The 19,803-nt window shown below is 42.2% G+C and overlaps 1 protein-coding gene across 9 annotated transcripts in view; it reads left to right on the forward strand.

Annotated features, from left to right (window-relative positions):
* The window catches only part of STAT6 (signal transducer and activator of transcription 6), a 331,337-nt gene that overhangs the window by 287,888 nt on the left and 23,646 nt on the right, over positions 1-19,803 (forward strand). For 7 of the 9 annotated variants that reach the window (XM_075199416.1, XM_075199413.1, XM_075199414.1 and 4 more), the window contains 3 exons: positions 6,324-6,460; positions 10,343-10,489; positions 17,238-17,289. In XM_075199416.1, the coding sequence (XP_075055517.1) occupies positions 6,324-6,460; positions 10,343-10,489; positions 17,238-17,289 (336 nt within the window). Of the gene's footprint in view, positions 1-6,323; positions 6,461-10,342; positions 10,490-17,237; positions 17,294-19,803 lie in introns of those variants that run through there. The other 2 variants (XM_075199421.1, XM_075199415.1) reach the window with 2 other exon arrangements.

Raw genomic sequence — 19,803 nt, forward strand, 5'->3', positions numbered from 1 at the left:
CCACACTTAAATGCACTGGAGTTCACCTGGAGTTATACAATATAGTTGTTAGCCTTTTTGTTCCACTCAAAATATTATAGCACCTAGTAACCAATTTTAAAATAAATTCCTTAACTGGAATTTGATTTTCTCCCCATGTTTGCATGGGTTTCCTTCCACAGTCCAAAAACATACTGACAGCTTAATTGGCTTTTGACTAAATGGACCTCAGTATGTGTTTGTTTGTGTGGTAAAAAATTTAGACTGTAGGTCTGACTGGGCAGGGGCTGGTATGAATGATTACACATTCTTTGTAAAATGCTGTATAATATGGTGTGTTCTGTAAATAAAGGATAATAATAATTCTGGCCAGTACAAGATCTCATGTTACTAATAGTGATCACAGCAGGTAACAATTTTAGGGACATATTCAATTGCCGTGAGGTGTCGTGATGTCCGGCTGCATACATTGCTGGCTAATACGGTAACAAATCTCTGCTTTATTCTATCCTAGCATCCCTATGTAAATGTAAAATGAGCGGAGATTTGAGTAAAACATCTTTGTAAACCATTCTGTTTTGGTAGGGGAGATGGATGATCTCCAGTGCAGAGGAATTCAAGCCTTGAATGCTTCAGCACTGAATATTTATATATAGATTTGGGGATATTTGACTTAAGAAAGAGCCAGGGATCGCTTAGGACCTCCCTTCCTTAAAAACTCTCCCTCCAGAGCGTAGCTATCCCTGGACATTCCTACCATATATGCATAAGGGTGTCTATTGCTGCATTCCATCTCCAGTTAGGATTTGAGAGGGAGGGAAAATTGTTGTGGACCACTAAACCGTGAGCAGGTCACAAGCCAGCTCTTCCATTCCTTAGCAAAGTGTGGCAGTGAGAGGGGGTAGGTCAATTAGAATTTTGTAGGTTGCTGAAATTGGATACTGGATACTTGAAGCAATACACATAAGTGTTTGAATGGGGTTAGGCAGGGCCAAGCATGTAAAAAAATGTTGAATTTTCGACTGCTCATGACGTGGCAAGGATAGGGCCACCTGCAGTTTGTGGAAGCCAAAAACTCCTCTTTTATCCACAAGCTGGTTGACCAAAGAGTAAGTGTCCACAGGACCAAAGGGTAAGTGTATCAAACCTTGCTAAAAGTAAAAGTGGAGGTGTTGCCCATAGCAACCAATGAGATTCTAGCTATGATTTATCTAGTACTTTCTAGAAAACGGTAGCTACAATCTGGTTGCTATTGGCAACACCTCCACTTTTCAACTTTATAAGATTTGATACATTTACCTCCAAGTATTGATATAACAATGAGTTTGACCAATTCAAAAGCCAGTATTGAATTGAAGACAAGTGAGGGGTGAAATTATCGTGGTTATGTGCCCCAGTTGTCTATGTAGTTCCCAGAAGTGTAGTGTTGGCGAGATTTGGGGTTGACTTTAGCATTGGAGCAACAGTGTCCAGAGAATGGAGTGAAAGAGTTCTATATCTATCCATGGTGCTGAGCCCTTTGAATGTGTCCATTGTACCAGTATATTCAGTAAAACCACCTTATAATAGCTAGGTATTGTCTGTACTAATATAGGGTTCAGTTTTTGGCACCTGTGTATAAAAAAAGACATTTGTTCAAAAACAGGCAACCTTATTAATTAAGGCAATGGAGGGGTTACATTATAGGACAGCACACATTGGACCTATTTACATTGAAACAAGACATATTACATGTGACCTAATTAGTATGTATAAATATATCCAAATAATACAAAAAGCTGTCTGGATCTGTAGAACAGTGTAGATGACAAGGAGGCATCAGCACAGAAAGTGGATTTAGTGCATTTCTTACAAGAAATAGTATCTCCAGCTATGGTTACTAGAATGCATTTAAGGGGTAGTTGATCCACGGAATTAATCTGACTGCCACTTAAGGGGTCAACAAGATAAATTAGCAGCTGTCTTACTGGGTTTTCTGAATCAACACAGCCAGCCAGTATAGAATGCTAAGTATGTAACATTGTACTAATAATTTATGGTTACAATGCCATCATTTACAGTGCTGAGTTCAAGCTCTGAACAGACCAAAATGCAGCCTGCTGTTTCCAGGATGCATTCAGTGTTTGAAGTCAGTACTGTCTGCAGGGCCGGATTAACCCAAGGTCTAACTGGACAACAGCCCAGGGGCCTCGGGCATCCAGGGGGCCCTTGATAGTGCTCAGCAGCATTATTGATCGGTCGTGGGCGCCCCCGATCCGATCAATGCTGCTGAGCACTTTCACTGCAGTCCTTCCCTGGCGCGCTGTACTCACCTTACTGAGGAGATCTCGTGAGTCTCACTCTCACGAGATCTCCTCAGCTAGGAGCGTACAGCTTGCCAGGGAAGGACTGCAATGCCAGGAGAAGGAGGTAAGTGCCGTGGGGGCTGGGGCCGGCTCAGTTCACAGGGGGGGCTCACCGGGGGAGGCGGCTCGGATCACGGGGGGGGCCTCATGGGGGAATGGAGGGGCCTCCATTCCCTTAATGCGGCCCTGACTGTGAGTGCTGTCGTTGCAGTTCTTATAGTAAACTATTTGAGTACCACCCACACCGGTGAATGCAGTGCAACACTACAGGTTAATTGTTTTTAGTTATCTGTAATTATCTGTGTTTTATATATGGATTTCAAGATTGAATTATAAGTTTAATAAAACGCTTCTTATTTAGCACCACTCATAAATGCTGTATAAAATATTTATTTATTTCCATTCATTTACTGCCAGTATACTCTGCAGTACTTTATGATTGGAAAGAAACACAGTAATAATGCAAGACTATACGGTAGATTTATCAGACCTTCTAAAAAGGAAAAGTGGAGGTGTTGCCCATAGCAACCAATCCAATTCTAGCAATCATTTATGTTCTGCATGCTAAAAATGATAGCTAAATTTTGATTGGTTGCTATGGGCAACACCTCACCTTTACTTTTTAGAAGTTTTGCTAAACCTATCCCTACGTATTACCATACAGACAAAGAACTCAGAGGACCCTACTAGCAACTTCAAATCTACTTGAAATTTGGAGTCTATGGGGGAGATTCAATTAGCTGCGAGGTTCTGTAGTAACTGGAACTGATTACAGCTGAGCTTCAGAGGAACAAACTATTCCTTTTTGTCACGCTTAGCGTACACACTTATGTTTCTCTTTGTCCTTTGTGGCCGGGTTTGCCATATAGATGCTAATTATGTTTTGTGACACCTGCCAGATAAACAGATCACAGTATACTTATCAATATGATTATTATTAATTTGTATAGTGCTACCATAATGCCCAGCACTTTATAATGAATATTGAATCATTCTTATGATCTTATAGAGTTTTATAGAGCTAACAGTCTAAATACCTTAAACACCTTTTTATCAGAAACCAATCAACCTACCAGTATATTTTGGACTGATGATGAAACCAGAGCATGTGGGGAGAACATGAAGACTCCACACAGCCCTGGTTGGAATAAAACCCATGACCCCAGCACTGTGAAGCAGCAATGCTAACCACTGTGTTTGTGTGCAACAGTAAGTGACTTGCTATGGATCCTTGATGAAAACTTAAGCAGCCTGTAAATGCAAATAACATAGTACCTTACTGTTATAAGTAATTTGGTTGTCTACAGTTTGATTTGAGTGTTTTGACTCACTTATAATGAATTAAAATGTTCTCATGTGGTATGGTATAATCATTATAGTAAGTACCAGAGTTTGTAGTCTTGATTATAACACTAGCAGAAAGACTTTGCTCGTAAGCCTTACACATGCTTTATTAATAAAAAATAAAAAAACATCCCCACTTCTGCTAACAGGTTCTTTTGTAAAGCCCAAGATAAACACAGTGAGGTGCTGGGGCTGCAGTAAACACGGTGGCTTTCCTTGTATATTACAGCTATAAAATTGCCAACCATCCTTCATTACTACTTACTACTTGTGTTATCTGTGATCCAGCCTTCTGTTTCTGCTGTATCTCTTCTACACCTTGAAACCTCTCTGACATCACATACACATGACACCTGGTAACATTTTTTAAGAATCTAGGGATGTGCATCCATTGAATAATCAATAAAATTATACAAGAAAAGGAGTAATTTTACACATTGGCTACTGGGATATTTAAAGGCTTGAAGTATACACTCCTCTAGCACCAATGTAGGCATCTTTTGGATTTTCATCTACTGTTTAATTACAAATCCAAGCATCTCCTTCCCTGCACGCATTGTAGTTCCATAACAACTGGGGTGCCATAGTTTGCTCAAGCAGATTTTTCACTTCAGGTGTTCCTCTTCTGTCTCTGATTGCTCTGAGGGTACTCTTCCTTTTTCCAAGTGTCTTTGTATCCTTATCTATCACTCTAAAATTAATAAAATTACCTTTTTTCAAAATGGTGGCTGCATCCCTGACGCTTAAGCTTTTTCTCCCGTCACACTTTTCCTTTTATCTAAACCCCCTACACCATCATTTCTGATGTTTCTCTTACCTATCCCCCTGTATCATCTTCTCTCCTTTCCTTCTCACCTGACTACCTGCACCATCTTCTCCCCTGCCCCTCTCACCTGACTCCCTGCACCATCTTCTCCCCTGCCCCTCTCACCTGTCTCCCTGCACCATCTTCTCCCCTGCCCCTCTCACCTGTCTCCCTGCACCATCTTCTCCCCTGTCCATCTCACCTGTCTCTCTGCACCATCTTCTCCCCTGTCCCTCTCCCCTGTCTCCCTGCACCATCTTCTCCCCTGTCTCCCTGCACCATCTTCTCGCCTGTCTCCCTGCACCATCTTCTCCCCTGTCCATCTCACCTGTCTCCCTGCACCATCTTCTCCCCTGTCCCTCTCACCTGTCTCCCTGCACCATCTTCTCCCCTGTCTCCCTGCGCCATCTTCTCCCCTGTCCCTCTCATTAATTCTCCTGCACCATCTTCTCAACTGTCCCTCTCATTAATTCTCCTGCACCATCTTCTCAACTGTCCCTCTCATTAATTCTCCTGCATCATCTTCTCAACTGTCCCTCTCACCTATCCTCCTGCACCATCTTCTCCATATGAAGTACAGGGTGGGGTTATTGTTTTGCGTAATCTGGCATGTCCTTGCTTCTGGGGCCATTGGATCAAGTTTTGTGTCTTGTCTAAACATGTTCCAAATGCATATAGCACTATATGTGATCTGATGTCCGGTGCACCCCAATATAAAGTCAAAATTAAGATTTTGGCCAGTACTGTGAAAGAGTAGGCAGATAACAATTCCATTGAAGCAGTCATGGCAGCTCCTACCATGGTACATGAGAAACATTTGCAAATGTCACTCTGTAGTAGCAATGTAAAAAAAAGGGTTTATTTCAGTCTTGTGACCACTTTTCTCCCCTGTCCCTCTCACCTTTCCTTCTACACCATATTCTCCCCTGTCCCTCTCACCTATCCTCCTACACCATCTGCTCCACTGTCCCTCTTACCTATTCCCCATGCATCATCTTTTCTCCTGTCCCTCACACCTGACCCTCTGCACCATCTTCTCCACTGTCTCTCTCACACATCTCCCTGCACCATCTTCTCCCCTGTCGTCGGGCACCATCTTCTCCCCTGTATTTCTCACCAATCCTCCTGCACCATCTTCTCCCCTGTCCCTCTCACCTATCCTCCTGCACCATCTTCTACCCTGTCTGCCTGCTGCACCATATTCTCCCCTGTCCCTCTCCCTTGTCTTCTTGCACTATCTTCTCCCCTGTCCTTCTCACCTATCCTCCTGCACCATCTTCTCCCCTGTCCCTCTCACCAATCCTTCTGCACCATCTTCTCCCCTGTCCCTCTCACCTATCCTCCTGCACCATCTTCTCCCCTGTCTCCCTGCACCATCTTCTCCCCTGTCCCTCTCATTAATCTTCCTGAACCATCTTCTCCCCTGTCCCTCTCATTAATCCTCCTGCACCATCTTTTCCCTATGAAGTACAGGGTGGGGTTATTGTTTTGCGTAATCTGGCATGTCCTTGCTTCTGGGGTCATTGGATCGAGTTTTGTGTCTTGTCTAAACATGTTCCAAATGCATATGTGATCTGATGTCCAGTGCACCCCAATATAAAGTCAAAATTAAGATTCTGGCCAGTACTGTGGAAGAGTAGGCAGCTAACAATTCCATTGGAGCAGTCATGGCGGCTCCTACCATGGTACATGAGAAACATTTGCCAATTTCACTCTGTAGTAGCAATGTAAAAAAAAGGGGTTTATTTCAGTCTTGTGACCACATTAGAATTGCACTGCACAGATTCTGTTAATTTTAAAAAATGTAAAAAAGACACTTGCTTGATTACCTTATCTTCTTTCTGGTCTAGGTTGATAATGGGCTTCGTCAGCAAGCAATATCTTCACAAGCTCCTCAGCAATGAGCCCAATGGTACATTCTTGCTGCGTTTTAGTGACTCGGAGATTGGAGGAATTACAATTGCACATGTTCTTCATGGTAAATATGGTAAATACAAAAGAGAGGAGCATTTATAATAGTTTTTATAAGCTAAATATAGAACACATGTAATGGAGAGAATATGAGGTTAATTTAAAGAGCAACTTTGAAATGTGCCAGTATGTGTCACAGCCATGATATAAATGCATGCTGAAAAATAAAAACTTTATTTATATAGCAAAAAACTGGAATGATAAATATTTGTTCCAGAACATAATAAATAGTAGTAAACAAGGAACATAGTAACAATACATGCAATACCGGACATCGCCAGTGTACATATAAAGGGTCATTTATAAAGGGGCAAAATGTGGCAACGCAGTGCAAATGCTGTTCATAAGCTCCGTTTAACAGAAAGGGCATGGACTACCACATTAAGATGGCAGCGACTGTAGTTTGTTTATTCTAATAGGTGAATCTGGGCAGATTGAATTGTCCCTAGCTAAATGCAGGCAGTTGCACTTACATCTAGGGGGTAGTAAGCAGGAATTTAAAATCACATATTTACTCTTTCCACCAATGCATATCTTTCTGGACCTGCAATCCTATAAAAGGGGGTGGGGTATCATTTTCCGATGTCTGTAATTCCGACATCGGTTACATCTACAAAAAAAACCCTGAATTAAACAATGGCTACAAAACTAAAATATTGACTTACAATGAAAATGACAGTGCACATCCTCAGCATGCTTACGCTGCATACCGATTTCTCTGAAATCCAGCACTTTGAAATTACGTCACTCTCCATAGCCAGACACATATCTCGGTATTTAAAGTGGCAATGCCTAATCCCAACATGTAACTGAGATGTTAAAGTAGTGGGGTTTTTTTGTAGATGTAAGTGATATCCTTATGGTGGTAGTCATTAATATGATTATCACAGGTAAAAGGTCACACAGCTTGTTTACATTTCCATAAACAGAATTCAGGCAAATATCTATTTATAGCAAGGCGAACAAATAAGTGCATTTCTGCTAAATTAAATGCACCAGTCATCCTTATATTCTGTAGTTCTGTTCAGTAAATGACCGTTATGTTGTGTCAATAACGGATTACCTGGCCTGCAATGAGAAGCTTCTGTTTATATCTCCATTCCATTTAATTAGACACTATGCCAGTGTTGGCTAACCTGTGACACTCCAGGTGTTGTGAAACTACAAGTCCCAGCATACCCTTCCAGCAATAAGATGCTATATATTAGCAAAGCATGACCATAAATCCCACCCCGCAAGCTCGTTGCCTAGGTGTAATCCTTGATTCACAACTGTCGTTTATTCCCCACATCAACTCTATATCTAAATCATGTTACATACACCTAAAGAACATTTCCAGAATACGCACATATCTGACACAAGACACCACAAAAACATTAATTCATGCACTCATCATCTCCCGCATCGACTATTGCAATTCCCTCCTTACTGGTCTCCCCAAAGTCAGACTTGAACCCCTACAATCTATTTTGCACGCAGCGGCTAGACTGATTTTCCTTACAAACCGTTATTCCTCTGCTGAGCCACTCTGTCATTCTCTAAATTGGCTGCCTGTAGTTCAACGAATCCAATATAAAATTCTTCTACTAACATACAAGGCCATCAACAAAATTGCACCGACATACATTTCCTCACTTGTCTCGAAATATCTCCCTACTCGACACCTCCGTTCTGCACAAGATCTACATCTCTCCTCTGCTCTCATCACATCCTCCCATTCTCGGTTACAGGATTTTTTCCGGGCTGCACCTACTTTGCAGAATTCCCTCCCACGCACAGTAAGACTTTCCTCTAGTCTTCAAACCTTCAAGCGTTCACTGAAAACCCACCTCTTCAGACAAGGTTATGATATTCCTCAACCATCATCTTAATTTCCCTAGATTACCCTATTACCATCCTCTACACTGCTAACGCAAGACAACAACCTTCTGACCAACATTGCAACACACATAGCCCACTCAGTACTTTTACCTTTGCAGTCTGGCTGGTCCATTGTGCAATATGATGTAGCACATGCCCTTGTGTTTCTAACTCCTATTGTCCTATAGATTGTAAGCTTTCGAGCAGGGTTCTCTTACCTCTGTCTGTATGTATTACCCAGTATTGTCTTATTAATGTTTGTTCCCAATTGTAAAGCGCTACGTAATTTGCTGGCGCTATATAAATAAATGTTGATGATGATGATGATGACTTGTAGTTTCACAACACCTGGAGTGTCACAGGTTAGCCAACACTGCACTGTGCCATGAATACCCCTCCTCATTTTTCTAGCACAGTTTAGGAAATTAAAACTAACTTGTGATGTTACACCAACATCCCTGGTTTTTGTATGATTATTCTCAGGGCAGCTTCCTGATGTGCTGGTTCCTACCCAACTATTCCCTGCAAATCTTCAGTATTTGCAATATATACATATTAGAAACACAGTATAAATATAGACAGCTCCTGAAACACAGTTGTACTCAAGAATATATGCATACACTAATATTATTAAAACAGTATAACAAATGCATTGTATAACTTGATCAGTGTGTGCCTATGGTAAGACAGATTGGGTAGCTGGTCCAGGCAAGATATTTGGTTGGTGTTTTCTACCTTGTTGATGTAGTAATGATAAAAGTGGACTTAATTTACGAAGGCCTCTGACTGCACCACAGATCACTTGGGTTTTGCACTGCTACTCCTGGATTGTCCACTCAACACACACCGTGTGTTATTGTAGATGCTTCCATAACCTAGAGGTTTGCAAAACAATCTGGAGATGCAAAAGTGTAAACCTCACATCCAGCTTCTGTTCACTTTAAAAGTTAAATAAAACTTGTCAGTTTTAATCTTAAAAACTTTAAACCATACATTAGGCTTGTTTATCCTCATTTATGGTTTTAATTAATCATAGGTGAGGGGACATCAGGCTTTTATTACATGTGGCAGTATTGTGTACATTGCTCGAGGATTTCCCTCTGAACTGTAACTAGAAGGTATAAAATGCATCCTATTAAAGTATATGACAAGGCCTGATCTCGCCAGGCTCTGAGGTGATGCAATGATCCAGTGTTTTTTCTGCAGTTTTTAGCTGTCTTCTGCAAAGTAGGGAATGCCTCTAGAAAAGCACCTTTATTTCATTTTAATAATCTTACGTTAATAATTACCAGCATCTTACTCCACAACCAAAGCAATATGGGGCAAATCAAGGTACACCAGAGCAAGTCGAGACAGGTGACGCCACCAATGAAGGTTTTGGCCCTGTGGCTCATCCGTTTTATGCACTGTAAATGTATGCCCATTGAGCTTTACAGTATACACTACACTAATACATATGTTTATGTTGATTTTTGTAAGTCCTCTTCTGTCAAAGACACTCCATTGATTTATAATTACTGCTGCACAAGAAAAATGTGCTGTAACTCATAGCAACCAAGCAAACTGCCATTTTTCTACTTTATGAAATAAAAGCAAGCTTCTGACTAGCTTCTATAGGTTAAATTACATTTCTCCTGTGCAAAAGTGTTCAGTAATGCCCTCACAATTGTGTTACTTTACATTTCCCAAATGATTTCCTGAGACTTATTGCAGAAGTTAACTAAAAGTGTAAAAGGAACATACAATTACATTAGGATAATGGGTGAAATAGATATGCTGAAGCATACCCCACAATAGTCCAGATTTTCATTAATCACTCCTGCTTTTACTTACGCAAAAGGGGTGGGACCTAATGATTTGTAGAGTGATCAGTGCAGAGTGTGGTCATAGACTTATCCTGCAGAATGAATGACTTTGCTAACTGTCACACTCTGTTAATGAACAGAAAGAGATGAAAGTCACAAAACAATAAAAAGATTTGCTTTTTTCACACTTACAGTCCTGGTGTATAGAAATTTGTTTCTTATTTTTGTTTCAGGATCTGGACAGATCCAAAATATCCAGCCATTCACAGCGAAGGACCTTCAGATCCTATCTTTGGGTGACCGGGTCAAAGATTTAAAACAGCTGACACATCTGTACCAAAAAGGACGAAAAGATGATGCCTTTGAGAAGTACTATAAAAGTAAGCAACCAACTCAAGAATAACCATAAGCATTAAAAATATACAGCTCAAATTCAGAACATGTGTCTTAAGTTACAATGGGTTTGCTAGAGGAGGCTAATACAGCCTGGTCTATCAGTCTTTACATAAAAAAAGACAACAACAATAGAGGCTTGATTGTTTACAAGGATAGTGATATAAAATATATATGTTTAAGACACATCAAAGTAAACATTGACTATCTGCATTTATACCAGAAACAGGGCCTATGCACTCACAGCGCACTGTTTTTCCCTTACAAAAAAATAAAAGCTGCAAAGAGCAATGGTGTGGGGTACTGTCAGCTTTTTGCAGTCTAGTTTGGTAAAAGTAATTAAAACTAATAACTGGTTGGTTGTTATGGGTTATACAAGTGTTCTATGCGCAATTATCTATCTAATATAGTATTCCACAACAGAATGTACAAGAGAGACATTTAATGCAAAAGATACCTAGATTCTAGGGGCACCTCATGTAAGTAATAGGATTTTTGTACTCACCGTAAAATTTCTCTCTCGTAGTCCATTGGGGGACACTGCGAAACATAAGGGTATAGCTGGTGGTCCCGGGAATCAGGAACTTAAACAGTTAAATCTGTGAGTGTAGCTCCACGCCTACTTTGACCCCCCCCCCCACCCCACCCCATAGGAAGAGAACTCAGTTTATGTCTAACAAAGCCCAAAGGAGGTTCAAAGTAAGTCAACCAACACAACACAACATAGTCAACCCGTAAAACTTTCAGGGCAAGGGTGGGAGCGCAGTGTCCCACAATGGACTACGAGAAAGGGATTTTACAGTGAGTTCAAAAATCATATTTTATCTTACGTCCTATTGGGGACACTGCAAAACACTAAGGGAGGGACTGCTCCGATACGGCTGCACACAAAACCTTACGACCAAAGCTAGCATCCTGAGATGCAAAGCCCTGTAATCTGTAAAATTTTACAAGAGAGTGGACAGAAGACAACGTAGCTGCCCTGCACAGCTGTACAGCTAAAGCTCAATGATGCGCCACCCTAGAGACACCTACCGCCCTGGCTGAGTGAGCAGACAAACCATCTGGCACCGGCCTAGCTGCCTTTGTATAAGCCAACTTGATAGTGGAAGTGATCCAAAGGGCTAAAGACACCTTGGAGGCAGGCCAACCACATCTGTGTGCATCATACACCACAAAAAGATATGTGGTTTTGCGCAAACCCGCAGTGTGGGCTACATAACACTTAAGGGCCCTAACCACGTCTAACAATAGCAAGGACTGATCTAAAGACCTAGACTTCGGAGTGAAAGCAGGAACTATTATTTCTTGAAGCGAAAATGGGAAACAACTTTAGGAACAAAGGAGGGCTTGGTACTCATGGAAAACAAAGAAGGGGGAAACACAAGACAAAGCCTCGAGCTCGGATAGTCACCATGTCGAAGACACTGCCAGCAGAAATGCCACCTTCCAAGTAAGATACCGAAGGTCCATTGAATCTAAAGGTTCAAATGGTTGTTGGACCAATGCCTGAAGAACCAGATTCAGATCCTATGGTTCCACCAGGTGTAAAAATGGGAGAAGAATGTGAAGCGCTCCCTGTAGGAAAGTGTGAATTTCTGGCAAAAGAGCCAACTTGCACTGGAAGTAAATAGACACGGCTGACACTTGCAACTACAAGGAGGCTAAACGCAGTTCTTTGTCTAAACCTGCCTGAAAGAAGGCTAGTAACCTGGAAAGGTTAAACCGTGACATGTGAAATTGGTGCGTTTCACACCAAAGAACTTAAGTCTATCAAATTCTGTAATAATTTTATACAGAAGATGGCTTTCTGGCTTTGATCATAGTTTTCACAACCGCTGATGAAAACCCTTTAGCTGTCAAAATCATGGTTTCAATAGCCATGCCGTCAAAACCAACCGACCTAATGAGTGGCATCGAAGAGGACCTTGAGTGAGTAGGTCTGAAAAAAGAGGCAATCAAAATGGGGGTTTTATTGCCATTCCCAGAAGGTCCGAGTATCAAGCCACCAGTATCATCACCACCATTTATTTATATAGCGCCACTGATTCCGCAGTGCTGTACAGAGAACTCATTCACATCAGTCCCTGCCCCATTGGAGCTTACAGTCTAAATTCCCTAATACACACACACAGATGGACAGACAGAGAGAGACAGACTAGGGTCAATTTTGATAGCAGCCAATTAACCTACTAGTATGTTTTTGGAGTGTGGGAGGAAACCGGAGCACCCGGAGGAAACCCACGCAAACACGGGTAGAACATACAAACTTCACACAGATAAGGCCATGGTCGGGAATTGAACTCATGACCCCAGCGCTGTGAGGCAGAAGTGCTAACCACTTAGCCAGTATGATGAGTACTCTTTCCCTTTTCAGTTCTTGAGAACCCTCGGGAGCATTGTAAGAGGAGGGAATAAATAGACTAGGTGAAACATCCATGGAATTACCATGACATCCACAAATCCTGCTTCGGGATCCTTGTATTTTACACAGAAATGAGGAACTTTGGTGTTGAAGCGTGACAACATGAGATCTATCTCTGGAGAACACCACTGTTGGAGATCAAACACATCCTGATGTAGAGACCATTCTCCTGGGAGAACCTTGTTGCGGCTGAGAAAATATGCTTTCCAGTTTTCCACGCTGGGAATGTATATTGCTGAAATGACAGGAATGTGTTGCTTCGCCCACAGCATTATCCTTCATGGCTCTGGCACTGCGAGTGCTGTCTTGATGGTTTATGTAGGCAAATGCTGTTGCATTGTCTGATTGCACTCTGACTGGTTTTCCCTTCAGAAAAAACCTGTTCCCGGACTAGCACATTGTAGATGGTCCTTAGTTCCAGAACATTAATGGGGAGAGACGTTTCTAGAGGGTTCCACAAACCTTGAAATCTCTCAGTTATCGTGAACCCTCCCCATCCTGACAGACTTGCATCTGTGGTGACAACTGTCCACTCCCATATTTGCAAGGATCAACCTCTGGAGAGGTGAGACCTGAGCAGCCACCAGGCAAGGGCCTGTCTTACAGGAGAGGAAAGACTGATCATCTGTCTGTCCAGGTATAAATGGGACTTTGACCATTTTCACAGTATTTCCCACTGAAAAGCTCTCGAATGGAATTGAGCATAGATTACTGCTTCAAATACTGAAACCATTGTGTCCAGCAGCTTCATACAGCTCCGGAGATAGTCTTATCTTTTCTTCAAGATTTAATTGATTTTTTTTTCAGTATTGAGTGAAACTTGTCCACTGGGAGAAATACCTTCTGACACCTGGTATCTAAGGTCAGGTCTAGAAAGTGCATTGTTTGCACTGGTATTAGGGAGGACTTTGGTCGATTAATTATCCAACCATGAGCTTCCAAGAAGGATATGGTTGTTTGAAGATGCTGGAATAGAATTTCGTAAGACGGAGCTTTGAGAAGATCGTCTAAGTAAGATATTACTGTGATACCCTGTGAATGAAGACTGGACGCCATGTTTGCCATCACTGAAAACCCTTGGTGCGGTGGCTAGACCAAAGGGTAAAGCCCTGAATTGGTAATGGTCATCTTGTATGGCAAATCGCAGTAAATGCTGATGTCCCTACCATATGGAAACATGAAGATATGCGTCCTTTATGTCCAGGGAAGCTAAGAATTCTCCCTGTTCCATGGTCACAATGATCGACCTGAGGGACTCCATTTTGAACTTTAGTACTCTGACCTGAAGATTGAGAGATTTTAAATTTAGGATTGGTCTGAATGAGCCGTCTGGCTTCGGGACAAGGAAGAAGTTGGAGTAAAACTCCAAACCTCTTTCTACTGGTGAAACTTGAATAATTACCCCCGACTCCCAACAGGTTGTGGATCACTACTTGCATCGGAGTCCACAGGTTGGGAGGCCAGAGGTGAAATATAGATTGCGAGGAAAATGGGTCAGGTCTATTATATATCCCCTAATGACAATCCCCCTGATCCAGGGGTCGGTTGATAAATCTAGCTTTTTGTCCCAGAATATAAGAAGATGTGCTCCCCCACCTCATTGCTGTGGTGTGGAGTTGCGTCATGCAGAAGCCAACTTGGTTGGCTTGGAATATCCGCGACTAGAGGAACCACGGCCCCTGCGAAAACTACCTCTTGAAGGAGCATTTGACTGCCCTCTGGCTGGGAAAAGGACCGAAACCTAGGATTTTTAGGTTTGGCCTGGGAAGGGGCTCTTGTCTCCCATTGCTTCAGATATGAGCTGGTCTAATCTAGTGCCAAATAGGGATACTCCATCAAATGGGACTGCTTCCAGCGTGCGTTTAGAATCCGCATCCGCGGACCAAGATCGCAGCCACAAAGAATGTCTAGCAGCTATAATGTTTGCCGAAAAACTTGGCGGTAATAGAGTTTACATCCAGAAAAGCCTGACCCATGAAGTCAGAAACCTCTCTGATATGGTCTGTCAGAATTAATAATTCAACTGCAGGGGAACCATCTCGGATTCCTTTAGCTAACTGCTCTGCCCAAGTATGAATGGCCTTATTTACCCAGGCCTAAGACATACCAGGTCTGAAAATAGTACCAGCGGCTTCATATGCTGAACGGAGCAAAAAAATCACAATGGCAAGGTAGTGATTCTGGTCAACCTGGCTATGGGGGGGGGGTCTACTTTTGGGGGAGTCTTCCACTTTTCAGAGTCTTCTACCGGTAGAGGATAAAGGGCTCAAAATTTTCCTGGCATGTGAAAACGGTGGTCAGGTTCGTTCCATGCCTTCACAATCATCTTCATTAATTGAGGAGAAGGAGGAAAGGCAATAAGCTGTTTCATTTGTCTTTTAAAAAGCAAGAAACCAGCAGCATGTGAAAAATCTGGGATGGCAAAACCTAACATTTGTCTAACTCAGTACCAAATCCTCAATTTCGTGAACCGTAGATGTGTTATCCAGATAACTGAATCCTCATCACCAGAAGCTCAATTAAGTTCTCCTTCCTCATCCGATGAGATATCTGAAGTAAATCATGTGATATTTGACGCTTATGAGATGGTTTTCTAGCACCACTCAAAAGGCGTTCCAGTGAGGAAGTAGTTTTAACCAAACCCTGGGCCGAGACCGCTAGAGTTTGGGCCAAAGAGAATTCCACCTGGAACATCTCTGTAGACGTCTGTATAGATTGTGAGCCTCACTGTTGTGATGTAGAATTAAAAGTGGAAGATTGACTTACCTCACGGTGTGATATTAACCTTTTGAGGTCTACTAAGGTCAATGTCAACGGACGCAGCCAAGCAGGTTCCTCCGTGGGGGCAGACACAGACTGAATCTGGCTGTGTTCCCGAATCTCCACTTCACAAGCCATACACAGGGCCTCCAGGTCAGACTGTCCACAAGATAATTTTGAGTTACATCTTTACAATTATAATGCATCACAGACTTTGCAGCAGTTGCCTTCTTAGAGGTCCTTTTGCCAGTCATGGTGAATATATATATATATATATATATATATATATATATATATATATATATATATTACATATATGTATGTGTATGTGTGTGCATATAGTATAATATAATTTTATTATTATTATAATAGGGATGTATTACACCAATATTTAGTCACACGGCCACTAATTATAAATAACTGTTCACCAGAAAATATAGTAGTAAAATATATCCAGGAATAAATATATTATGGGTTCAATTATGTGACTTATTAAAGTATATGTGATGCCCCTCAGCTGTAAGCAGTCTGTATTATATACCAGCACATATAATTTGACCAACTGACTGTCTCACAAGTACACACACAAACACTAAAAGACAATCAATTATTGCAGAAAGAATGTTTAAAAAAAAACAAAACAGTCCTGTCAGGAGAAGCACAGCAGGGCCCGATGATGAGGTGAGGTAAAATGGCGCTGTAAAGTCAGTTGGCTACAGGAAGCGGGGGGGAGAGGAGTCCTAGAACCTCTACCTTCCTTTGGCTGCGCCGCTGAGGAACGGAGAAATCTCCGTACCTGTGCCCTCTATGTGTGCTGCAGACACAGCTGCACTCTCCGATTCACTGGAGAGCTTGCTGTGTCTGCTTAGGTCCCCTCTTACTGCTCGTTCCCTAGGGGGGAGTGGAGACGCGACCGCAGCACCCGCGGCCGCAACTGTCAGCGCTGTGAGTGCCGACAGCCCTTTTGCCGAAAATATGTGAAAAAGCCGGTTAAGCTGGGGATGAGGGGCTGTTAAAGTCACTCTCCCTCGGCCAGAGGCCCCAGAATGGAGGAACACCTCAGTCTATCCATCCCTTGGGAAGCACCCCCTAGCCAACAATTTTTTCCTCCCTAGCATAAATTTGTAAATAAAGTAACTTGAATAATAAAAAATATATATATATATCTAAATCCACGGCAGGAGCCCTGGAAAACATGCCCAACTCCTAAGGGCACTAAAATTAACTGAGTTCTCTTCCTGTGTTAGGAGCATAGCAGGGGTGGAGCTACATTCACAGACTTAACTGTTGAAGTGTCTGACTCCTGGAACCACCAGCTATACCCCTGTGATTTACTGTGTCCCCCGATAGGACGTAAGAGAAAACTTGTTATACTGCAGTGCATGTGATGATAGTCATCTTGTCTTCATTTGTATAGTACCCACTAAATTTATTTTAAAGGTAGCTTTAGACAAAGTAATTATTTATATAGCCATTATGTGTATGTAAGTCCACTGTTACTTTGCCTTGCATCTTTCAACCACTCATCCCTTTTCCTTTCACTCCCTCAGAGGTTCCAGACAGTAGTAATGGATACACGAAAACTGTCATTACATTAAAGGTGTAAGTATTCATTTTCTAAATTAATGATTAAATAATAGCTAAATGTAATAATGTAATCACAAAGGTCTATGTTAATAATGATAGCTACTTTATTTGGTCTGTACATCCTCAAGATATAACAAGTTTATATTTAAATGACTCTTTTTAATAGTTTTGTATGTGCAATACTATTAAAGATCAAGGGTTTTCCAATCATCGTTGCTGGGTAGTCAATCCTGCTTTGCAGTAGACATTTGTTACATTACAGGTAAAATGGAATAATATGGTTCCAGAGGGTACATAAATTGGCCATTGCCATAACATGATCCTCAACATCAGGGGCCGTTTGCTTTGGATATGTTATATTGTGGCGTAAAGGATAACATTCAGCAAGCTCTACCCACAACTAATTTTTCCTATGTATGTTCCATTTGTCACATCTGAGTAGGTCCCTTGACACACTCCATTCTCCTCCTTATTGCTCAGCCTGTTACAGACAAGGCAAGCTGGTATTGATGTCCTCCTTCACTAACCTGACTTTGCTTCCTTCCCACTTCTAAAATTGAGGCTTACCACTTCTAAAATTGAGGCTACCAGATACAAAATATACTCCTCCCATCACTTGTCTGCTACCCCTACTACTCCACCTACCGCCTCTTGTGCCACACTATGGGTAACGAAGTCCATTGTTGTGCCACACTATGGGTAACGAAGTCCATTCTCTTATATTATCCTCTCCACCCTCAACCTGCCCCACGATCGCATTCCCTCTCACCTCCTTCATTCCCTCTCCCCAAACCAGTCTTGACCCCACCTCACTATCTAACTACTGTCCCATTTCTCTTCTCCCTTTTGCCTCCAAAATACTTGTCTACAACCATCTCAGCAGCTACATATTTGACAATTCCCTCCTTGATCCTCTGCAATCTGGCTTCCACCCCCTCCACAAAAACTGCCTTGAACAAAGTTGTGATGAAGCGAGTGTGATAACCCTGTAACCATTCTGTTTCTCACATAATGTGGATTATAGCTTTAATAGCTTTTAGTAGTTTTTATAGCCCTTGCTTTTGTTCCCCAGCTCACCAGACTACAACTGCATTGTCTTATTACATTGTAGCTCAGTGTAAATATGTATATTGTGTATTGTTTATTGAAGATGTGGCAGTGAGTATGTTATTCATTGTCCTTAAAGTGAAGCCAGGGGGTTATGGGTAAAGATCAGGTGGTGTCCAGGATACAGGTGAGAGGGCTGGAGCTGCATTCATTCTCCCCCCTCCTTCCTCTACAGGAAGCTTTGAATAGCTGGGGACCCTGTGACATCACAAAGTAGTGTAAGGGGTTAATTATAGGAGAGGCTTACTGCTACTTTATCCTTGGAAGTAGGGGAAGCCAATTAGTATCAATTGTTCTCCTTAGGACTAGTCCAGATGTTCTGTCTGCATCCCAGCAGGGGGCTTCTGTGGAAGGGCAGCTCATCTTCACTGCCCTTTCCAACCTCCCCCCTAGTCCTGCACTGACCAATGGTTAAGAAGAAAAGACCCAGGGGTTTGTCTAGGGAGGGCAAAACACAGTGGAAATTAGACCCGAGATATAAGGAGCCACTCCAGGGGTAGGGGGGGGGGGAGAGGGGGTGTTCATTCTGGGATTTTATTCATGAAGAGTGCAAGATCTGGTTTTGAGTTGTCGTTCTCTACTAGAGTCTATATATGCAGCTGAGAGAGATCCATGGGTCGTGAAGTCTGGACAGCCAGGTGACTAACTCCTTAAACTAGTGGGGTAAGGGACAGATGATGTAAACCTGCCTCACATTTATTTACTGTGTGTACATAATATTCTAGTGTTGTTTGTATGACAATAATTATACTGTTGTATTTTTCTAACTGCATTTGCCTTAATGACTATACGAATCCTAGAAGGTACTGGGTAGACTTCCCTGGCATAGGAAGGCACCCATGGGTGACTAGCCAGCGTAAAGGGGGTAGCATTGGGCCAGATAAACCTGGTATCTTCACAAAAGTAATCAATAATGATCTTCACTAAGCCAAATCCAGGGGCCACTTCTCCCTGCTTATCCTCCTAGACCTCTCTGCGGCCTTTGACACTGTGAATCATTGTCTCCTACTCCACATCCTTCAGACTATTGGCTCCTACCTCGCCAACTGTTCCTTTTATGTTTCTATCTCTGGTTCCTCCCCCCATCCATCCTTTCCATAGGAGTTCCACAAGGCTCTGTCCTTGGTCCTCAGCTTTTATTACTATACACCTCACTGGGTGAACTCGTCAGTTCCTTCGGCCTCCAGTCAGTTCCTGCTAATGACACTCAACTCTACCTCTCATCTCCTTATCTCTCCATTTTCCTTTTCTGTTGGGTGTCCAGTTGCCTCTCCATTATCTCCTCCTGGATGTCCTTACACTTTCTCAAACTTAACATGGCCAAAACTGAACTCATTGTATTCCCTCCATCAAAAGTCTCCTTCCCTCCAGACCTCTCTATCATTTTTGACAAACCACTTTCTCCTCTGTTTCCCAGCTACA

The sequence above is a fragment of the Mixophyes fleayi genome, chromosome 2, assembly GCF_038048845.1.
Source record: "Mixophyes fleayi isolate aMixFle1 chromosome 2, aMixFle1.hap1, whole genome shotgun sequence".
Classification (NCBI taxonomy): domain Eukaryota; kingdom Metazoa; phylum Chordata; class Amphibia; order Anura; family Limnodynastidae; genus Mixophyes; species Mixophyes fleayi.